Source organism: Oncorhynchus mykiss, chromosome 12 (assembly GCF_013265735.2).
Source record: "Oncorhynchus mykiss isolate Arlee chromosome 12, USDA_OmykA_1.1, whole genome shotgun sequence".
NCBI classification, from domain to species: domain Eukaryota; kingdom Metazoa; phylum Chordata; class Actinopteri; order Salmoniformes; family Salmonidae; genus Oncorhynchus; species Oncorhynchus mykiss.
The window spans coordinates 50,020,623-50,043,177 of record NC_048576.1 but is presented as its reverse complement, the minus strand read 5'-3'; the positions used below and the strand labels follow the sequence as shown (position 1 = coordinate 50,043,177).

The following is a 22,555-nucleotide window of genomic DNA, read 5'->3' as shown; positions in this document are numbered from 1 at the left end:
CACAAGTCAAGGAGCAACTTTATTATTGAACTGGATCCTTCAATACAGAAACTAGATAATGAGTGAGTAGTGTGTGTGACCATTTTCACAATGGTATTTTTCAATCGGTCTGCCATACACAATTGAATGGGTGTCTGTTTAAGCAAGTTTGTCCTCAAATGTGTACCGGAGAGATTAACCCATCAAAAAGCTGCTGACAGAATCTAAAATAAAACATTCTGTAGAATGAAACAGCCAACTTCTGACTTACGTTTAAATGTTCTTAGAATGTAAAAAAAAAAAAGTGCAAACAGTGTTGTTTTTTTTACATCTGAAAATGTGGGGACTCACAAAATAAGCCATGGTACATTGGATTGAATACTTTTCAATTTACAAAACTTGGTAGCCGCACTCACCTTGAGATTTAAGACCGAGTAGAGCTAGTGGAGTAAGGAATTGGGGTTGTGATCTTGGACATTATACTCTTCAGCATTTCGTAATGAATATATGGCACACACCTTCTGGTCCATGTACACATTTTCTGAATGCTTAAATAGCATTTTGTGTGAATACAATTATGTACATTGATGTTTTGCCGTGTTCCCCCCCTCACATGGTGTTGGATGCTAAAGGTACTTTCATAAATCATGGCAAAACTAGACAGTACAAGGGGTGAGGTTTTACAGGAAGTAGTCTGGGGTGCGACGGGTGACATGAGGTTCCCCTCTACGAGGCGCCGGGTCAAACTGCAGGCTGGAAAAGAAAAACAAATATCACACATCTTGTTTTTCATCAACAATCCTGTTCAGAGTTGATGGAACATCATTACATATACAGTTCTCACTCACTCACTACTCAATGTGTATTTATTACTACGTGTTTTACTTGTCTATTTCTCCCTGCATTGTTGGGAAGGGCCTGTTTTATTAAATGTTTTTATTTTACCTTTATTTAACTAGGCAAGTCAGTTAAGAACTAATTTTTATTTTCAATGACGGCCTAGGAACAATGGGTTTAACTACCTTGTTCAGTGCCCGAACGACAGATTTTCACCTTGTCAGCTCGGGGATCCGTTCTTGCAACATTTCGGTTACTCGTCCAACGCTCTAACCACTAGGCTACCTGCCGCCCCAGTAAGCGTTTTACTGTTAGTCTACACCTGTTGTTTACGAAGCATGTGACAAATAACATTTTACTTAATTCATTATCCTCCAGAAATAAGAGTCCCTTGACGGTAGTTCACCAAACTGAGGAGGAAACACTTCTTAGGGTTGGTCATGTATGGAATGGTAATCAATATGCTTACAAGGAGTATTTCAGGGTGTCGTCGAGTTCCATGATAGCTGCCTGGTTACCACAACGGTAACAGTAATTTGGTGCACTGAATATTGTCACCACGTTTCGCTCGTGGCACCAGTTGTAACCCTGTGGAAGAAAACAGGAGAGCAGCGAATTAGTAGTAAATGCAGAAACCTGAGACATGCATACAGACGCAACATTTGACATATTCAACAACCTGAATGAGGGGGCTAACATGTAATGCATTCCAAAATGGTTTCACACTCATACACTTCACCATGGTCACCTTCTGAGATTTCAAGCATGGAGAATCTGCGACAGACAGCTTACCTCCATAACCAGCTGATGAGCTCTGGACACCAGAGTAAGACGGTTGGCATGGTTGAATGTCTCAGATATGTCCTGGCCAAAGGTGTAGCCAGCCCCCCTGGGGGAGATGCCCCAGCCCCCACGGTCATCTGGGTCTGACCACAGCAGGTCACACATGGGGCCCTGGAGAGGAGGAGATGCATGTAAGAAGTAATAAAGATACAGATAAAGATAAGGATCCAATATGATGAGTAGGATGGAAAGTTGCCTCAATAAGCTTTTGTGTTTTTCCACCTAATAGTTGAGGTTAGGGGCAAATAAACTGACCCTAGACCTGTGTCTACAAGCCATCTGCCTAGCACCAATGAGACAGCAGAGCATGCTCAGAAGCAGGGTTGTTGAGCCATGTACCTCATGTGGAACTTCCTGCAATCGGTCCAGCGCTCGAATGTGATCCAACGTGTCTATGGACGGTGACAGGCCCCCGTGAAGACAGAATATCTTAGAAGGGAAAGAAAACAGAAATGTTACTTGAATTTAAATATTGGTTTTGACATAAGACATGAGTGAACATGTATTTACAGCAGCAGGTAAAGCACAGATCATTTCCATGTAAAAGGATCCATGAGCACCAACGTGTTCATAGGAGCATATCAAACTGGGTGTCAAATGAAAGGGTCTACATCTTTGAGAAATGCAAGCAGATAATTTTTTTTTTTAGATCAAAAATGGTTGAAAAATGTAATGGCTTTGATTTCTGGTTCAAATGATATAAAACGGGTCTTTGAAAACATCTACCAGAAAGTCTGAAAAAGGGTATTAGAAATACATCAAAACAATGTTGAATACCCCTGACAACTAATAAACACATATTTACAAAGCAAGGTTATGCCATTGCACAGCCATAGGCTTCCACAAGCAAGTATCACTGCTGAGGTTACTGCCTTTTTGAAGACTGTATTTCACAATATAATCAAGGTGGTATTCCAGTTTCAATAAATTCATAAAATGGCAGTTACTTTTTTAATTGACTGAATATACACCGAGTGTACAAAACATTAAGGACAACTGCTCTTTCCATGACAGACTGACCAGGTGAATCCAGTTGAAAGCGATGATCCCTTATTGAGGTCGCTTAATAAATCCACTTCAAATAAGTGTAGATGAAGGGGAGGAGACAGGTTAAAGAAGGATTTTAAAGCCTTGAGACATTTGAGATTGTGTATGTGTGCCATTCAAAGGTTGAATGGGCAAGATACAATATTGAAGTGCCTATGAACGGGGTATTGTCAGTGCCAGGTGCACCAGTTTGTGTCAAGAACTGCTACGCTGCTGAAATTCATGCTCAACAGTTTCTCGTGTGTATCAAGAATGGTCCTCCACCAAAAGGACATCCAGCCAACTTGACAACTGTGGGTAACATTGGAGTCAACATGGGCCAGCATCCCTGTGGAACGCTTTTAACATCTTGTAGAGTCCATGCCCTGAAGAATTGAGGCTGTTCTGAGGGCAAAAGTGGGGTTGCAACTCAATATTAGGAAGGTGTCCTTCAATGTTTTGTTAAGTCAATATATTTGGCGCAATTTAGCAATTATTATCTGTAATGGCTATGATAAATTAGGCATTGTCGCATTATGCTGGCATAGTTCTAAATGTGCACATATTTCTCCCCTTGTGTTCTAAATTATTACTTTTTTCATTTGAGTAATCAAAAGAAAATCACGCAAGTACTCACTGTACAAAAATGTAAAATGCCCATCCCTAACCTGTGTCCACGGATGTGATTTCAATGTCCACAGACATCATTTGTTTTGGCCCGGTACGGCCTTGATTTGGCCCAAACAAAGGCGTCCATGATTGGTTCAGATTTGGTCCGGCGTCACCAATCATAGACATCTAGGTTTCACAAGTTTGGACAGCACAGTACAGTGAAGCACAGTAAAAAAAAAAAATGTTTTAAAGAAGAGCACAGTATAGTTCAGTACAGTAGAGCACAGTAAAATGTACTGTACTAGTACTCTACTGTGCTGCCCAAACTTGTAAAATACAGACATCTATGATTGGTTCAGATTTGTTCTGGACCAACCAAATTTGGTCTTGTTCGGGGGCGGAGCTCATTAGAATAATAGCGAGTGTGTAAAATAATAACCATATACAGGGATCTACATTTATATTTTTCATTGGTAACATTGATAATTAGGAGTACCACATGAAATTTAGGAGCACCAAAAAAAAAAATATATATTTTTTAAAATTGAGATAAAGCTTCTACTGGGCCTATATGAATTCTAGCCACTTTTGAAGCACATGTTGTGGCCTAGAAACTAATATGTAACACTGTAAATACATGTCTGTCTTGTTTTGCACACTTTGTACAAAATAATAAAACGCAGTACTACAGGATATTTCTTAACGTAGCTCTTTATTAGCTAGCTATAACTGGCATGTTCACGTATTGCCAACCAGGATCAAACTGACCATGACCTAACCATTTGGGTGGTCTTAAACAATCATAGCACAATATGATATGGAGGTAAAATGCATCCAATTACAATTCAGTATGTTTACACATTAATATTACACACCCCCCCCCCCCCCCTTCTTTTAAAACAAAAGTAAAAATGTTTACATATTCTAAGAGTTTCTTTTGAATACATGCTCTGTAGTTTGAACTCAAGGTAAGTAACCATTTAATTGCATACTATACCAACTGAATCCACAGACTCTGAAACAATGTTACTTTTCAACAAGGGATTCTCAGCAACTCAGCTTTCATTGTAGAAATATCTTAACAATTCAAACAAATACAATACCAAAGCATTAAGTGAACTTTCAATAACAAATTTAGAGTCTGGAACTCTTTTAGGGCAGCGATCCGCCTACACCCTTTGACATGTCACAGGTCTAGGACAGCTCTGGGCTTGACCTCTCTTCCTGACCTTGTGCGATATGATGCTGAGCATGCTTCTGTGTCAGTCAACAGCTCTTGTGGTGTTGCAGGTAAGTATGGTTGGTGTATGTTGTGCTGTGTGTGTTTAGTCCATCACATTCTCTTTCAGGGGAACAGTTCATCATCTGTGTGTTGTTCTTTTGTGTTCAGTAGGTGATGACGATTGCGGTGCGGATGTGATATGAACGTTCAGTGTCGGCTGGCTGGATGACGACTGCTGGCTTCCAGAGGCCATTCTCCTGGATTCTAACTGACTCTCCATCGATTAGTGGTGGCAGTGGTCTAGCTGACCTGTCGTAGTATCGCTTTTGTTGTTGTTGTCGTCTCTGTGCGCGGTTTCCATGCATTTCCTTGTAGCTGACGATCTCAGGTTGCAGCTGCTGGTTGGTGCTGGGAAGGATTGAGCGAAGTCTGCGGCTCATCAACATCTGGGCTGGTGATTTGAAGTTGTCAACTGGAGTGTTGCGGTATTCAAGGAGACTGAGGTAGGAGTCTCTCGTCTGCTTTTGCTTTGTCCATGAGTGATTTAGCAATCTGCACACATTTTTCAGCAAGGCCATTACTTTGAGGGTAATGTGGGCTTGTGGTGACATGTGTAAACTCCCATGCTTTTGTGAAGGATTCAAACTCATGTGATTTGTAACAGGGCCCATTGTCAGAAATTAAAGTCTCTACAATGCCATGCCTGGCAAAGGCTGCTTTCAGCTTGTGTATCACAGCTGCAGATGTGGTGCTGTGAAGCTTGTCGAGTTCGAAGTATCTGCTGTAGTAGTCCACTGTTGCGATGTAGTCCTCGTTGTTCCAGGTGAACAGATCGGTTGCCACGACCTGCCAGGGTCGGTCTGTGATACAGTGAGATAACATTGGCTCTTTAGTGTTTCAGGGGCGTCGTTCAAGACATATGGCGCATTTACCAACCATGTCCTCTATTTGTTTGCACATTCCGGGCCAAAACAAAATGTCCCGTGCTCTCTGTTTGCACTTTTCCATGCCCATGTGTCCAGCATGGATCTTTGTCAAAATCTCTTCTCCGAGACTGGTAGGAATGATGACTTTCTCTCCTTTGAAAATTATTCCGTTGATCTGTGATAGTTCATCACGATAGTTCCAGAATTCTGAGACGCTGTGAGGGCATTTTCTCCTCTCCTCAGGCCATCCATCCTGTATGACTTTCCTCAGCTGTGCGAGTTGCGAGTCCTTTTCTGTTTCTGCTTGGATCGCCTTTGGTTTTGTGTCACTAACTTGTAAGTTGCTGTACAGTGTGCACTTGCATGTCCATGCCTTCACTGAGGCTGCTGTCCTTATAGGTAAGACACTTCCTGGAGAGTGTGTCTGCGAAGTCATATTTTTGTAGTTGAAGGATCATTCTCTGTAGCCTTGGCGGGGCTGCGGCTAGTGGTTTCCTCATAATTGACTCAAGGGGCTTGTGGTCGGATTCCACAATGACTTGTCGTCCATATATGTACTGATGGAAACGTTTACATCCAAACAGAATGGCGTCAATGGATCAAGTCTTTCACATTCTGGAAAGCAACGTTGTGTTGCTTGTCCCAGAGAAACTCACTGGACTGCTTTAGCAGTTGACGCAGGGTCGCATTAGCATTGGAGAGGCTGGGTGCGAACTTGGCTAAGTAGTTGACCATGCCAAGCACTGTTTCCAGCTCTGCATGGTTCCTTGGTGGCTCCATTTCTTTTATGACTAAGATCTTCTGTGGATCTGGCTTGATTCCAGTCGCTGTGAGAAGATGTCCGAAGTAGCTGACCTCTGTAGCGCCGACTGTGCTCTTCTCTGGGTTGAGCCGGACTCCACTCTTGACCTTTGCAGCATTGAAGGGAGGTTTCGGTTGTGCTCCTCTTTGGTTCGACCATAGACAAGGATGTCGTCCACAATTGCCACAACTCCGTCGAGTCCTTCGTACACGTCGATCTTTCGCTGAAACTCGTCTTGGGCTGAGATAATCCCAAAAGGCAGGCGACGGAACCTGTAGCGTCCAAACGGTGTGTTGTGAGCTTAGATGACTTCTGTGAGCTTGATAGTCCAGTAGCCTGATCTAGTGTCCATGACACTGAAGTAGTGTGCTCCTGCTAGCTTGTGTGTGATGTCATCTAGCGTCGGTAAAGGGTAATGGGGGCGTTTGATAGCCTTGTTCAAGTCTCTTGGGTCGAGACATACTCGGAGCTTGCCTGTGGTTTCTCCACCACCACTAATGCGTTTACCCAGTCAGTCGGTTCTGTAACCTTGGTGACTATGTCAGATTGCTCCATGCTCTCCAACTCTTTCTTCAGACGGGCACGGAGAGCAAGGGAAATCTTTCTCGGTGGGTAGACCACAGGGATTGCATCTGGATCAAGGTGAATGGTACATTCTCCTGGGAATAATCCTATTCCTGTAAAAACGTCAGCAAACTCCTCCAGTAAATTGTCTGTTTACTGGTGCTGTCACTGATAAAACTAGCTTGATGAGGTCCATGTCTAAACATGCTTTAAGACCTAGCACTGCAGGTGCTCTAGTGTCAACATAAAAGTCCAACATCATGTCACTTTCCTTGTATTTCCATTTGAAAGTGAATGTGCCTTTTACTGGGAGCTGTTCACCACCATAACTAGTCAGTCTGCGCTGTAGCTCGCACTCAGATGTCAAGCGGTGGTACTTATTCAGAGGAATAATGTTTACTTGTGCACCAGTGTCTAATTTGAACTTTAGCTCTGTGCCTTGTGTTCCGATCTCAATGTTAGCAAAGGCTTGCTCTGTCTCTTATATTTGACTTTTCGGTGTCACTGAATCAATAAACAGTTCATCAGCGTTTGACATTTCATCTTCACTCACTGCGTGTACTGTTTTTCCACGGTAAGCTCTGCACACTTTTGCAAAGTGATTCCATTTTCCACATTTAGTACACTATTTGTCTTTAGCTGGGCAATTTCCTTGTTCGCCATGCACTTTGTATACACAATATCCACATATTTTGGGGCGTTTTGAGTCTGTCGCTCTGTTTTGGAGTTGTGTCTCTCTCTGTTCTAAAACACGCTCTCTGGGCACCGGAGGTGTGCTTTGATGCCTGCCTGACCCTGACTGCGTGCACTGCTTGTTCTCGTGCTGCCGCGCAAAATGGTTTTCATCTGAGCCTGTGCTCGCTCGTGAGATCTGGCTATGTCGATAGCTTTGTCCAGCGTCACCTCAGACCCAACATTCAGATAGTTTCTCTCACTCGCAGTGAGTGTATTCCAAATACAATACGGTCCCTGACCATCTCATCCTTGTTTGCATAATCACAGCCTTTCACAAGCAGACGCAGCTCTGTCACAAACTGTTCAAAAGACTCGCTAGCTCCCTGTACTTTCTCATGGAATTTGTACATAGCGAAAATCGTATTGATTTTCGGCGCAACATATGCTTCAAAACGATCGTAGTATGTTTTCAGTACCTTTGATTCAGCCTCGGTAAGTGTCCATGTGTTGTAAATATCTCTCCCTTTTTCACCGATCCAGAAGAGCAGGTAGCTGCATTTTTCCTCTTCTCCTCTTTCCTTCAGAGGACCCGTGAACATTAGCTCCACATGCTGTTTGTACTTATGCCATGCATCGAGAGATCGGTCATTGCTATGTTCATTGATCTCCTGAAGAAGCTATCCCTTTCTTTCTCTGCCTTCAAATGTTTGGATATGTTTGGATACCAACGAGGTAACATGACTGGACTAAGTGTAAATGAATGGTTATCGACGTCGACACGCGAGTAGTTTTAGAACAGGGCACGACATGGTTTATGAACGTAAAATACAGTCCCGGAGATCCGTTTTAGGAAGATAAAAAAAATGTTGCGCTGGTAATATGGGTCAGGTCTTTTGCCGTGGTTGGGCAAGAAGCAAACGGTGTTCGCTGTAGTTATGGTGCAACCATGACGCTAACAAATCTGCAGCCATCGGAAGCAACCGTACAGAGAAACGTTATCATTAAAACAATTCTGGGAGAGCTTTTTTCATAGTCACACAGTGCTCCCAAAATAAAACTCCTGGTCACACAGCAAAAGTTGTCAACACTATAGAGCCCTGCCCATATATGCAAAGGATGATATTGCATATCTTTGTGTACCTATTTAGTATACATCATGAAGCGAATGACATTCCACAATTATGCTATGCATTTCTGTGTAGTACAGAACAGGGACCCGTGATGTAAATCCATTTCACTTACTGTAGTTTCAAACTCATGGTGTCATGCCATAGCTGATATCATTCTTTCTGTAGAAATCTTTAAATCTTAATTCGGAGTAGATATTTAACAGTTCTTGGCAAATGTGGTCGCATAATCTTATATATATTTTTTAGAGATTATACCGTAATTCTGTTACTAAACTTTGTATCTTCACAGTTCTTCCAGTAAATGTGTTTTTGTGAAATTTGTGTAAATTGTTCAAACGACTCCTTATGCATATAGTTGTATGGTTTGTTAAACTTTGAAAGCAATTGTTTGGCATACATTTTACAAATAACCATTTTAGTCTCAGTGTAATTCCATTACTGTGGAATTGCACCATAGAAGATTCAACTACATATCAAATAAAAATGCGAAACTTCTTACCTGAGTATCTACCAAGGCAGTGAGGGGAAGGTAATCGAAGAGGTCTGTGAAGTATTTCCATACGTTTGCATTGCCGTACTTCCTTAGGCACTCGTCATAGAAGCCGTACACTTGTGTGATCTGTCTGCTTTCGTGGTTCCCCCGAAGGATTGTGATGCGTTCCCGGTACCGAACCTGTGATCAAATGTTAAAAATACAGGGAATTACAAAACAGCACTGTTCAATGGAGACGAGGGCATTCTGTAAATGAGTGTCTCTCAGCATTACATTGCATCACAAGGCTCCCCCCGTGTACACACACACACCGTTCCATAGGCACTTGTTGACAATGTTATGAAACATCTCAACCTTAACAAAAAGGAAGGGCCTAAAACCAGGAGAGAACCATTCAGCTCTCTCATTAGTCAAGTTAAAAAGTGAAAGGTAATTCAAAAAACTTTCAGGGGCGGTTTCCCTGACACAGATTAAGCCTAGTCCTGATGTGAAAAACATTTGGAAATTCTTCATTGAGTTTGCTTTTTAATTCCAGGACTAGACTTCATCTGTGTCCGGAAAACTGGTCCCCGGTGTACAACTACAACAACTTGCCTTAAGTGCTACAAGCAGCGTGACGGTTTCTACAGAGTAGTAGCCTCGGTCCACGTAGTCTCCCATGAACAGGTAGTTTGTGTCTGGAGACTTCCCTCCGATTCTGAAGAGCTCCATTAGGTCGTGGAACTGGCCGTGGACATCTCCACACACTGTGACTGGACATCGGACCTCCTGCACATTGGACTCCTTGGTCAGAATCTCCTTTGCCTGGACAAAACATAAAACACAAACATCATTAGGCTGTGTTGTGGGCTACATTGCATTATGTTCCAGTCCCCTCTCTTCCCAACTGTCATCTTCCCAACAGTCATCTTCCCAAGACATAAATAGACAAATTACATTTGGCAAGCTAGTTGAATACCAAAGCAGTTCCTAGAAACCATTGGACTGTGTAGGGCAGCTCTAAGAACAGTGCTGCCTGCTGGGCGCAAAGCCGGTGGTGTTAGAGGAAAACAGTCCATTACTGTTCTCTAATGAATGAGTGATTGCATGCAAGGCTATATGTTGTCTCAAGATGCTCCTTGAGGTGTGCTGCTGGGATGATAAATGTTGGCAGTACTAAACTAAGGGTTTAAGTGATTGTAAGGAGCTTTTAGAGCATAAATCCCATGTTGAGAGTAGAGCAGGAGTATGTGCACACTGGGTTTGTGCCTGTGGGTCAAGATGAGAGAAATAACTTTTGATCTCAGCTCCAGGCAGCACCCCGAGGGGGAGAGAGCCACACCGGCAGATGGACGCCAAGGAGAAACAGAGTGACCAGGCCAGGGCGAAAGAGGACTATGGTTAATGTTGACCTAATTGCCCACAAAACAAGCCGGCTCCACGTGCCCTCACAACTATGCCGCATCAGGCTTTTCAATTAACTGCTGGCTGGGGTTTCTATAAAGCCATTCAATCGTTCGGCCAAAAGGCTAATTCTATATGCGTATTAAACAAATCTGATATTTTTCCGAATGAATTTGAGTGGGAATTGAAGAGAGTAAGATAGGGCCAAGACTGGGAAAAAAATGTAGGTCAATGGGACTCTAATCTTGGTTAACCCAGAAGTAAAATCTTGCGTGATTTGGTCAGATACATGGGTTTACGAGAGATTAGTGGGACTCAGAACCTCGGTAAAAATGATATGCACCCGAGTTAACACATCCTAGAATATAGATCCTCTTAAATCAGTAACCTGAACCAACTGATCTAGGTATGCCTATATACACACTGAATTTACCAAACTTAAGGAACACCTTATTGAGAGGCTGACCCTCAGTCTGCTGTTTTCTCCCTCTGCTGAGAATGACCATCAGATGCAGGTACCATCAGCCCAGGAAAATAAAAACAAAATCTAATTATTTAAATTTATGCTCACTCAGCTGTGCCTCACAAGCAATACAACAACGGATCTATTACCGGTGTGATCATATAGACTACCTCCAAAATGTTTAAAATGGCCCGAACAATGCATTGGCAGGTCAATTCAAGCAAAGCCAAAATGCGGTCATGCATTGGGCCTATATAGGGCTGTTGCGGTGACCATATTACCGCCAAACCGGCGGTCACGAGCCATGGAGGCAGTCAAATTCCACATGACCATTTAGTCAGTCATTAGGCTTCTCCAAGCTCTGATGCAGCTGATGGTCATTAGGAGCCTACCTAACTTGATAACTTCCTGGTACTCAGCACTCCATTGTCTCTCTAAATCACTCTGACATCAATGCAAATGTTATCGAAAATCTAATCAAACACTTCATGAGATCCCATGAGCTCAAGTTGCACAAGATTTCTATGGGCTATGCAATTGCGTGAGAAAACAGAGTGATGGCCTCTACTAAAAAGAGGATCCATCAGCTTTCTATAGGCTAGGCCTACTATATTTAATTCTCAACTTTCCTAATATAAGGCATATTGCTTATTTTTACAACAGGAGTATAGCCTACCTGGCTGACATGAAAATGGACCACGGGAAAAGCAGCCTCCATTCGCTATTTAAGTGCAAAGATGACTTGTATTTTTTCCCGCTGCCCCTGTTTCGATACAGGTCCATGATAAGTAGTCCATTCTAAATATCATATTACTTTTGTATATTTGAATACGAGCTTAAAATCAAGAATAGTCTGATGGGTGACAATATTAGCCTATCACTTGTGAGTTAGATACTATCACTTGTGAAATGACGCCCAGCATAAGAAACAATTCCTTTTTTTCCGCGACTTATTTGAAATTAGCCCCACACCTCATGTAGCCTAGCTCATAGGCCTATATGTTTCAATAAGGTTTGTATCAACTAAATTGGCCAAATAACTTCTTAAAATGACACACACTAATCCACTTTACAAGGGGTGTAGAGCCTAACTGGCATTCATTAGCAACGGGTGAGTTTCAAGTTTAGGGAAGATCATTTTCACCATAAACATGCACCTTTATAATTAAAGCATTACATGCATTATTGCATTTATGGTCACTTTGATAATGTTTTCCTGCTAATGGAACAGTCACACTTATAGCCTATTACCATCTGCGCTTATAATGTGAAGAAATAGCCTAATAGTTTATCAACATTTCAAGCTAAATATTGATCTGTTGCGTCAGCCACATTGCGTAAAAAAAAGGTTATTTGATGCTATTGGTTTGTATTAATTTGGGATCTGTCACATCCCACAACTGTTTGGAAAATGTATTTCCTCGCACAGAAAAGGTCGACTTTTGTACGATGGGGAATAGTATATTGACATTGGCTAGTGCTTTTGCTGTTCGTTAGGCCTACTCATCTTGTTGGCTGACGAAAAGTAAATGTAGACAGTTCTTCCAATATCTTCAATATGCACCTCGGAATTGGATAAGGACGCGCGCAGTATCTGAGTGGGATGCTTCAGATTGCACAGCACTCAGGGAGAAGGGCACAAGAGGCACAGGTTTTTTTTAGGGTGATTTACAGCCACAAAGGAAATGCCACCTTGAAATTCGAGGCATTATCACATGCTTGTCAAATTGTGAATGAGACTATGAGTGTGTACAATCTGCCCAAAAAACAAAGCAGAGCTCATGCCCTTCAAGCTACTTTTTTCAAAATCATCATTAGTCTCATCATGCAGCCTAACAATGTATTAAAAATCAAAACATATAGGCCAACGTTTGTACAACAACTAAAGTTACATTAATAACTAAATTAAGCGTATAGGAATAACCATTTATTTGTTAACCACTCACAGAATAGCCACGTTCGCACTTCCTTAAATAGTTGATAAAATATGAATATTTTATTCAGCTTTGTTCAATTGTACTCTTCATACTATAAAATAATATAAAACAATGCCACGAAATGATATCTTGTCTGCTAAATAAACTAGTGTAGCCCACAGCCATTTGGCATAGCCACATCAGGACAACTCCGTGTGCTATTCTTTCCTTCTGAATAGACTACATTTTCTTCATATCATGCTTCTTGAGACATGTCTAAAATAAATAATGGATTTATTGTGAAGGTGTAGGCTATATTACATGGATTTATTATTAGAGACATTTTTTGAGTGGCTTGTATAGGCTGTGTGTGGAAGCCAGCAGATGCTAAATATGTTTGTTAATTAACAGTCAATTACCGTGATACCGACAGTTATTTGCATTAACACATTTAAAAATGTGTTAATGTTGCATAGACTACACCTCTTTGAGTCATGTTAAAAATGAAATCAATCTGAGCGGTAGATGTCAGCTTGCACCGACTCAGAAAGTGATTGACTTGAAAAAGGTTGACCACTGTTCTAGAGTTTATTGTTAACACTATAAAAATGTCCCTTCAAAAGTTGCAATTGTGTACATTTCTAGACATCTTTGAAAAGTGAGTGTAGTAAATAGCATTTCTTTGTCCTAAAGGGGCAGTGTTGTATTTTGAGACAGGCTAAATAGCCAATAGGCAGAGGGTAGCATAATATATCTGAGTCTCTGTAATAATGGTATGGGAATAATTATAATGCATTTTATTTTGTAAAGTGGTTTCTTGCATCAAACCATTTTCAGTCGGATAAACGGGTTAATGTCAAGCATGTTAAAAAGTTTAATGGAATGTAGGCCTACATTGAACACCACACATTGGCTGTAACTGTAGGATGAATGACAGAAAAGCTATTTCCATGTTAAAATGCTATTTCCATGTTTTGATGGTAGGCCACTCTGGTAGACCCTACTTTATGATCAAAACAGTCACAGTAGCCTACTTGGCCACTTAAAACAAACTTAAAGCGGGTACAGCCTCAGTGTTCACAGTAAATGCCCGCTGGAAGTTTCACAACGTTCAAGTTCACGCTCATCAGACCTGAAATTTGCTCAGTGCTGAAAAAGAAATGTAGGGAACATTTCTGGTCAGTCTACGTCATGGAAAGAGTAGATGTTTATAATGTTTTATATACTCAGTGTTTATTGAATGGATGACTTAGAAGGTTACATAAATTGCTCCACCCATCATAACCCCATCTACTACAGGACTGCTTGTTCAGCATTAGCTAGAAACCTTTGGCCTAGATTGTTGACTGTGAAAACAAACTACTCAACAACATGGTGGATGTCACCATCTTTGCACCAGTAAATCGCATTTAACCAACTGACTCTACCTTTAACCTTCCAAGGTGTCAAAAGGGTACTCTGTCATCACTCACAACACAATGTTCTCAGCACAAAAACACATTAACCATCACACGGGGGCAATCAGTCATTCAGAATCCAGTGATCCGAGTTTGATTCTCTTGTTGACCGCTCTGAGTAATACACAAGCAAGAGTCTACCTGAAAGTCTTTGAGTCTGGTTTGCATGTGACGTTTTGTTGTTTCAGAGCTCCTGCTTCTCTGGGATCGTAACGCTGAAGTCTCCTGGTGTAATAAAATGTTTTAAATACAAGAAAACAACAGCTTTTCAATGTGTTATGAGTGGGTTGCTGTGATGTAACAGCTTGCTTTTCTCCCTCTCCCCCATTCTTTAAATTTGTATCCCAAGACAGAGGCTATTCCACCAGTGTTATATGGGAGTCACAGAGCCCAGCCACAATGTGGTGGTGATGCAACTCAGAATCATTCACATCTATGGCTATTTTTACATTCGTTGCGCATTCTGCTGAACACATTACCAAAATTCACAGAGGATGGATACATCAGACATCTCTGAGCAAATGTGTGCTCTCAAACCACACACACACCACTACCATTATGCTTAGGCCTACCAATTCGGAGCCGTGAGGGACCTGCTCGATTATGTGCTCAGGAGTTTGTAAGACCGCTGATTAAGCATTTGACAACTCAAGAGTTTGACTTGATGAAGTGACAAAACCCCTTTACTTTAAACAAATTCCTTCTAACCACCCGATTTTGACTGAGACTGAACTCCACAGGCAAATAGAACGTGATGGCCGACACATTGTAGCTTAATATTACAAATTTGGCAACGGGGAATTCTAGCCAAGTACCATATCCATCCGTACCGTAATCCCGGCTTCTAAGGCATCTCTGGACAATAAATGACCTGTTTGTAAACAAGACAAAACAAGAACAGGATACACGGTTGTAGAACAGACGGTATTTAAGCAACCTAGTGAAAAGGGCATCAAGGAAGATTGAGGTTAAATCCTTGCTCAGACCGTTGGTGGTGTACTGATGATGTGATAAAGGGAAAGTTCTAACGGTCCCAATTCTGTCCCCGTCCCATAAACGTTCTCCAATTTAGGATGGATGAGGCATATGTGTGTGCTTTACAAAGGTTCTTAGAGAGTACGGTTCAGGGCCGACCCGCCTACTTTGCAGGATTAGGTGGCTGCCTAAAGCGGAAGATTGAAGAGGGCAGCATTTTCCCAACTGGCTAAGACGCACCTCCAACAACACACAAAACCCTCACATAATTCTGCCCCGAAAAACAAAGAAAACTTCTCGCCCAGTGGCACGTGCTATTAAGATGAATGCCGATGCCACCCCATGATATGCAGTGCCCACTTTGCTAAAGGCAGGGGCAAAAAATATGTATCTTGTCCATGCTCAGCACACCTCTCCATGGTGCTGTGGCGCTCCACTAACACTCCATCAAAATAAGTAACCTAGAGTGCAGTCAGAAAGTATTCAGACCCCTTCTCATTTTCCACATTGTTGTTACAGCCTTATTCTAAAACTGATGAAATTAAATAAATCCATCAATCTACACACAATACCCCATAATGACAAAGCAAAAAGACTGACATTTTTGCAGATGTATTAAAAATAAAAAACAGAAACACGTAAGAAATTGTGTGTGGAGCCTCGAGGATGGATTGTGTCGAGGCACAGATCTGGGGAAGGACACCAAACAATATCTGCAGCATTGAAGGTCCCCAAGAACATAGAGGACTCCATCATTCTTAAATGGATGAAGTTTGGAACTACTAAAGACTTTTCCTAGAACTGGCCACCAGCCAAACTGAACAATCGGGGGAGAAGGGCCTTGGTCAGAGAGGTGACCAAGAACCTGATGGTCACCCTGTCAAAATTCCAGAGTTCCTCTGTGGAGATGGGAAAAGGACAACAATCTCTGCAGCACTCCACCAATCAGGCCTTTATGGTAGAGTGGCCGGACGGAAGCCACTCCTCAGTAAAAGGTACATGACAGACGACTTGGAGTTCGAGATTCCTTTAGGAGCCTTTTGGCAGAACATCAGAAACAAGATTCCCTGGTCTGATGAAATCAAGACTTTGGCCTGAATGCCAAGCGTCACGTCTGGAGGAAACCCGGCACCATCCCTACAGTGAAACATGGTGGCGGCAGCATCATGCTGTGGGGATGTTTTTCAGTGGCAGGGACTGGGAGACTAGTCAGGATCGAGGGAAACAGGACAACAGCCCTAAGCACACAGCCAAGACAACGCAGGAGTGGCTTCAGGGCAAGTCTCTGAATGTCCTTGAATGGCCCAGCCAGAGCCCAGACTTGAACACGATCTAACAACTCTGGCGAGACCTGAAGATAGCTGTGCAGCGACGCTCCCTTGACAAGAGCTTGAGAGGATCTGCAGAGAAGAGTGGGGGAAAACTCCCCAAATACAGGTGTGCCCAGCTTGTAGCGTCATACCCAAGAAGACTCGAGGCTGTAATGGCTGCCAAAGACACTTCAACAAAGTACTGAGAAAAGGGTCTGAATACTTATCTAAATGTGATATTTCCATTTTATTTTTGAAATACATTTGCTAAAATTAGATTTAAAAAAATAAATTTAAAAAAGGGCTTTGTCATTATGGGGTATTGTGTGTAGATTGTTTTGTCAATTTAATTCATTTTAGAATAAGGCCGGAAGGTAACAAAACGTGGAAAAAGTCAAGGGGTCTGAATACTTTCCGAATGCTCGCTCGCTGGCTGGCTGGCTGTATAGTTGAAGTCAGAAGTTTACATACACCTTAGCCAAATACATTTAAACTCAGTTTTTCACAATTCCTGACATTTAATCCAGGTAAAACTTCCCTGTTTTAGGTCAGTTAGGATCACCACTTTATTTAAAGAATGTCAAATGTCAGAATAATAGTCAAGATATTTATTTATTTCATCACATTCCCAGTGGGTCAGAAGTTTACATACACTCAATTAGTATTTATTTGGTAGCATTGACTTTAAATTGTTTAACCTGCGTCAAACGTTTTGGGTAGCCTTCCACAAGCTTCCCACAATAAGTTGGGTGAATTTTGGCCCATTCCTCCTGACAGAGCTGGTGTAACGGAGTCAGGTTTGCAGGCCTCTTTGCTCGCAAAAGCTTTTTAAGTTCTGCCCACAAATTTATGGGATAGAGGTCAGGGCTGTGTGATGGCAACTCCAATACCTTGACTTTGTTGTCCTTAAGCCATTTTTCCACAACTTTGGAAGTCTGCTTGGGGTCATTGTCCATTTGGAAGATCCATTTGGATCCAAGCTTCAACTTCCTGACTGATTGAGATGTTGCTTCAATTTATCCATCCTCACGATGCCATCTATTTTGTGAAGTACACTAGTCCCTCCTGCAGCAAAGCAACCCCACAACATGATGCTGCCACCCCCGTGGTTCATGGTTGGGATAGTGTTCTTGGGCTTGCAAGCCACCCCCTTTTTCCTCCAAACATAATGATGGTCATTATGGCCAAACAGTTCTATTTTTGTTTCATCAGACCACAGGGCATTTCTCAAAAAAGTATGATCATTCTCCCCATGTGAGGTTGCATACTGTAGTCTGTCTTTTTTATGGCGGTTTTGGAGCAGTGGCTTCTTCCTTGCCGAGCAGCCTTTCAGGTTATGTCGATATAGGACTCGTTTTACTGTGGGTATAGATACTTTTGTACCCTTTTCCTCCAGCAACTTCACAGGGTCCTTTGCTGCTGTTCTGGGATTGATTTGCACTTTTCGCACCAAAGTATGTTCATCTTCAGGAGACAGAACTCGCCTCATTTCTGAGAGGTATGACGGCTGCGTGGTCCCATGGTGTTTATACTTGCGTACTATTGTTTGTATAGATGAATGTGGCACCTTCAGGCGTTTGGAAATTGCTCCCAAGGATGAACCAGACTTGTGGAGGTCTACAAATTTTTTTCTGAGGTCTTGGCTGATTTCCCCATGATGTCAAGCAAAGAGGCACTGAGTTTGAAGGTACACCTCCAATTGACTCAAATGAAGTCAATTAGCCTATCAGAAGCGTCTAAAGCCATGACATAATTTTCTGGAATTTTCCAAGATGTTTAAAGGCACAGTCAATTTAGTGTATGGAATGGTAAACTATTCTGGCTCCCCAAGCGGATATACACAATACAAGTTGGACTTCCTCTCTGGGTATAACACAACGAAAAGAGTTCGCAGCCCCCCCAAAAAACAACTCCACCCACACATATATTCGCCTAATCCATGTAGCAGGCTTTAGGCATCCCTCAACATTAACAAGACAGCAAAATGAACCAGACACAAGCTCATTGCTCACATGGAGCTCACCAAACATTATATATTTTTGTTTTGTTTTACAAAACTCATAGTGATAAGAAATAAAACAAAACTTGTTTCTCACAAGTGTGAACTTTGCAAACAACATTTCCACTCCGAGAATGAGAACTAAATACTAAGGAATAGAGCATTAACAAATGTATGTAACCAAATGACGAGAATTAACGGTAAATGTACTGCTGGTGATATGTAATGGGAAATGAATTCAAAATAAATCATCAAAAGGCAAACAATTCACACAATGAAACAATTGATGCTAAAGAATTGGTGGGAGACAGCTGAGCGGCTTCTTGAGAGAGATGTGCCTAGAGCCCCCCCCTTGTCTCAACATTTCAAATTATACTCAAGACACATTATCTATACACATATTTTAGATGCTTTTCACTGACAGACACCACCCAATAATCTTTTAGGCCTATTGTTACGCCTGCCTCCCAAATGGCGGACTTTCCAACTAGGCATAGACCTACTCACTTGTGACTTGAAACTACATACAGATTTTTTTGAACGAAGCTAATGATCCTCTGTGGCTAAGTCATGTTCTCTTATGAAATATTTTGAATTTGGTCATTTATTTCTGTAAAGACTGGAGTAATTATAATTCTGGAAAACGTTTTTCAATTTACTTGATAATGCGCTGACTGTGGCATCTGATATTCAGAACTTGAATAGCCAAAAGTATTAGTCTTAAGTCTTTGTCAGGTATCAGGACTAAAGCCACTGCAACTACCACATGGATAGGCATGATTTAAGTGCATTGTGGGCAGTAGAGCCCAGGCGACTTTTCTACATTGCGGTGATAGGAAGGCTGCAATTTTTTTTGACAGCATATCGGTCAGACCGGGCCTCGTATGGTTTGACTGGATTTCCAACATAAATTGGGCCAGTACTAAACAAGACATGTTATGGTTTGTCATTTAGATGTTCCGGACAAGCATGTTTATATGAATGAATGCAACCGTTTGGCGTCTCCAAAATGAACAAAACACATTGCTGCAGTAAAATGCTAAACCGGTTTTAGCAGAATGAGAAGTTCAATGTGATGTACAAAATCGGCGCCATTTTAAGGATGTCTGGGGCGAGTGTAAGCGTAGAAAAGCCGCATTCGAATTGTTTTATAAATGTGCAAGCCATGTGTGTTACTATTTCTGAAAGGTTGACGAGAAGTTTAGATACTGTAGGCTACACAGTAAACTATGGAAATATAAATGCCTGCTCCTGAAACTAGACAAGATTATGTATTCTACTTGGCAAGTAGGAAGTGCTAACAGACAAGCTCCGCAACATGTATCGCCCCCTGAATGTTACTGTACACAAACAATTTGAGATGGAAAGTTATTAATTTCCGTATACCATACCTTTTCGCACAGAGTTTTTACTTGGCTCTCCGACAGTTGTTTGCATTCGGTGACTTGTTCGATCCATTGGTCGATCTCCTTCGTAAAACACTTCTCATCCATTTCTGGTTGTTATTTCGGGTAATTCAGTGGCACAACAATTGGCGCGATTTACCCAAATACTTGAAATCGTCCGCAAACTTGTCAACCCGGTTCCTATTTCTGAAAGTATATGATGAGGGGGAAGCTGACTAGGAAATATATAGACGTCAATTGCGCCTGTCCCACCCGAGGCCGTGATCCACTCCGACACAAATACCAAAGTCAGATTCGACTAGATGGGATACATCTTTTGTCAAGATTTGACTTTTCGTAGCAGGTTAATCGGTCTTGACTAGAAATGATGCCGCTTTTGTCAGATTTGACTTTTCGCAGCAGGTTAGGAGAATTGGGTTACCTTCAATTAAGAAAATAAAAACTTTGTACGTTAATTTGACAAAAGCTGTACCCCTTCTAGACATGACCATGAAATTACCATCTACTTGGCTGTTTCAATGCTGCGTTCAGGTCCTATCGAAATTATCGGAAGTTATAGTTCCGACAGTGATTTTTCACTTAAAATACGAATTACAAATGGGGAAACTGAGATTTTGTTGCCTAGTTGAAGTTCCACTACTGACCTTTTTACCTTTAAACTAAAATATGACAACAAATCCGTTTTTGACAACTACATTATGGCCATGTTATCTTATGTAGTTTCTTGCAATAGCCCTCTATGACTTTAAAGAGTATTTATCTCAAAACTGTGATTCCTAAAAGAAGTGTCTGAGATTTGATCAAGATTTGTCCAAAATCCTAAATGAATCAGAAATTACCAGGGTCAACTATATACCATATGGACTCCTTATTCATGTCCTCACAGTGAGATATCTGGAAAATAAAATCCTGAAAAGTAGAAGGAAAAAAGTACATTTTTATTTAAAAAAAGTAATTTTTTTACTGTTGAATTGATAGATAATCTATTTCCACCAAAGTTAGTACAAAAAAAACAATTATAATTTATTTTCAGTCACCTCTCAATGGTACTATTGTTCCCTCCAAAACCTGAAGAAAAAAAACATTGCAATTAAGAGTTACTTTGACATAGACCTCAATTGAGTAAGGCCTCCTAGGGAGTTAATAGCAATGGGAAATATAATACATGCCTGTCCCTATGCAAATCGTTGTCACAATATTATTTCCCTGGTCCGTGAAATTAGATGATGGTAATGATGGTATTCTGGAGTCTTCTTTCCTTCCTCTGCTCCTTCCTCAAGTGCTTTAATCTACATTTAGAAACCATACTTAATCTGCACAGAGAAAACCACACGTTGTTTACACATATGGTAATGTTGCAAATTACATTTACATAGAAGAGTAAAATATTCAGTTTCAAACAGCCTGTTGTCAGCACAGATGAGCTTACTTATCAGGTTTTCAGAGTCAAACATGATCTTCTTTTGAATATATTTCTCTGATCTGATATATTTTTCAGTAAGCAGAAAGGATGGTTCAGGAGGTTAACAGATATTGCCATCTTCTAAGTATTAAACCTAGAAGAAACATAATTCATTTGAATGTCATCTATATTCCTCCATGCAAGCTACTCCTCTCCCTCTCTCCCTGTGTGTGTGTGTCAGCATTGTCTGTTTTGCCCAGCTGGAGCACTATCCATGACAAAAACATAACCTTTGTCCTCAATCACCACCACCACCTCCCTCCTGTTCCCTCCACACTGAATTTCCATAAAAAATGACAAGTCCTGCACAGAGGCTAAGACACACAGACCACATCATCAACGTTTTGATTAGCATTTCAATTCCACGAAAACATGCAGGATTGGTTATCATAAATTCATTCTGCTCAATGGCTTTGTCTTTGCGATGACAAGCCACCAGAACAAAGGGCTGAGGAGGTCAGTGGGAAGACACACTGAAAACTACTGATCAGTCAGTATTTTTGATTCACTTCGTTACCATAGAAAGTATAAATATAGTTCATGAAATAGAGATTCAAATCTCTTGCCAGCAAGAAAAAAACTATGACACCAGCCAATCAAATTCAGTCTATGACCATTCTGGGAGATCAATATCTCATTGTTGAAAGACGTGTTGCTAGGAAGTTGCAGTCCCCTAATTAAATCTCCCAATGAACAATGAAGCATGTAATTAGTCATTTAGTAAATCACTTTCCTCATAATGAATAACTGTGAATGGTAGCAACAATCCTTGTTTTTACAGTTTGACAAAGACAACACTTTACAATTCTCAGAAGGCAATGATATGTACAGTTGAAGTCGGAAGTTTACATACACTTAGGTTGGAGTCATTAAAACTCGTTTGTCAACCACTCCACAAATTTATTGTTAACAAACTATGGTTTGGCAAGCCGTTTAGGACATCTACTTTGTGCATGACACAATACATTTTTCCAACAATTGTTTACAGACAGATTATTTCACTGTTTCACAATTCCAGTGGGTCAGAAGTTTACAGACACTAAGTTGACTGTGCCTTTAAACAGCTTGGAAAATT

At 41.2% G+C, this 22,555-nt stretch overlaps 1 protein-coding gene across 1 annotated transcript; it reads right to left on the bottom strand.

Annotated features, from left to right (window-relative positions):
- On the bottom strand, positions 1-20,327 carry LOC110537728 (serine/threonine-protein phosphatase 2A catalytic subunit alpha isoform). Its single transcript, XM_021624063.2, has 7 exons — positions 20,004-20,327; positions 9,704-9,913; positions 9,116-9,289; positions 1,999-2,088; positions 1,609-1,770; positions 1,286-1,404; positions 1-732 (listed from the first exon to the last, which is right to left on the bottom strand). Exons 1-7 carry the CDS (start codon positions 20,103-20,105, stop codon positions 660-662), a joined length of 930 nt encoding a protein of 309 aa, XP_021479738.1. The 5' UTR covers positions 20,106-20,327; the 3' UTR covers positions 1-659.
- Between the last annotated feature and the right edge of the window lie 2,228 nt (positions 20,328-22,555).

What these genes read in the sequence shown, in the direction of transcription:
- LOC110537728 (XM_021624063.2), bottom strand. Translation starts at nt 20,105, where the DNA reads ATGGATGAGAAGTGTTTTACGAAGGAGATCGACCAATGGATCGAACAA. An exon ending in CGCTGCTTGTAGCACTTAAG is followed by an intron (nt 9,290 to 9,703) that starts GCAAGTTGTTGT and finishes ATTTGATCACAG; the next exon opens with GTTCGGTACCGGGAACGCAT. An exon ending in GACACCCTGAAATACTCCTT is followed by an intron (nt 733 to 1,285) that starts GTAAGCATATTG and finishes TTTCTTTTCCAG; the next exon opens with CCTGCAGTTTGACCCGGCGC.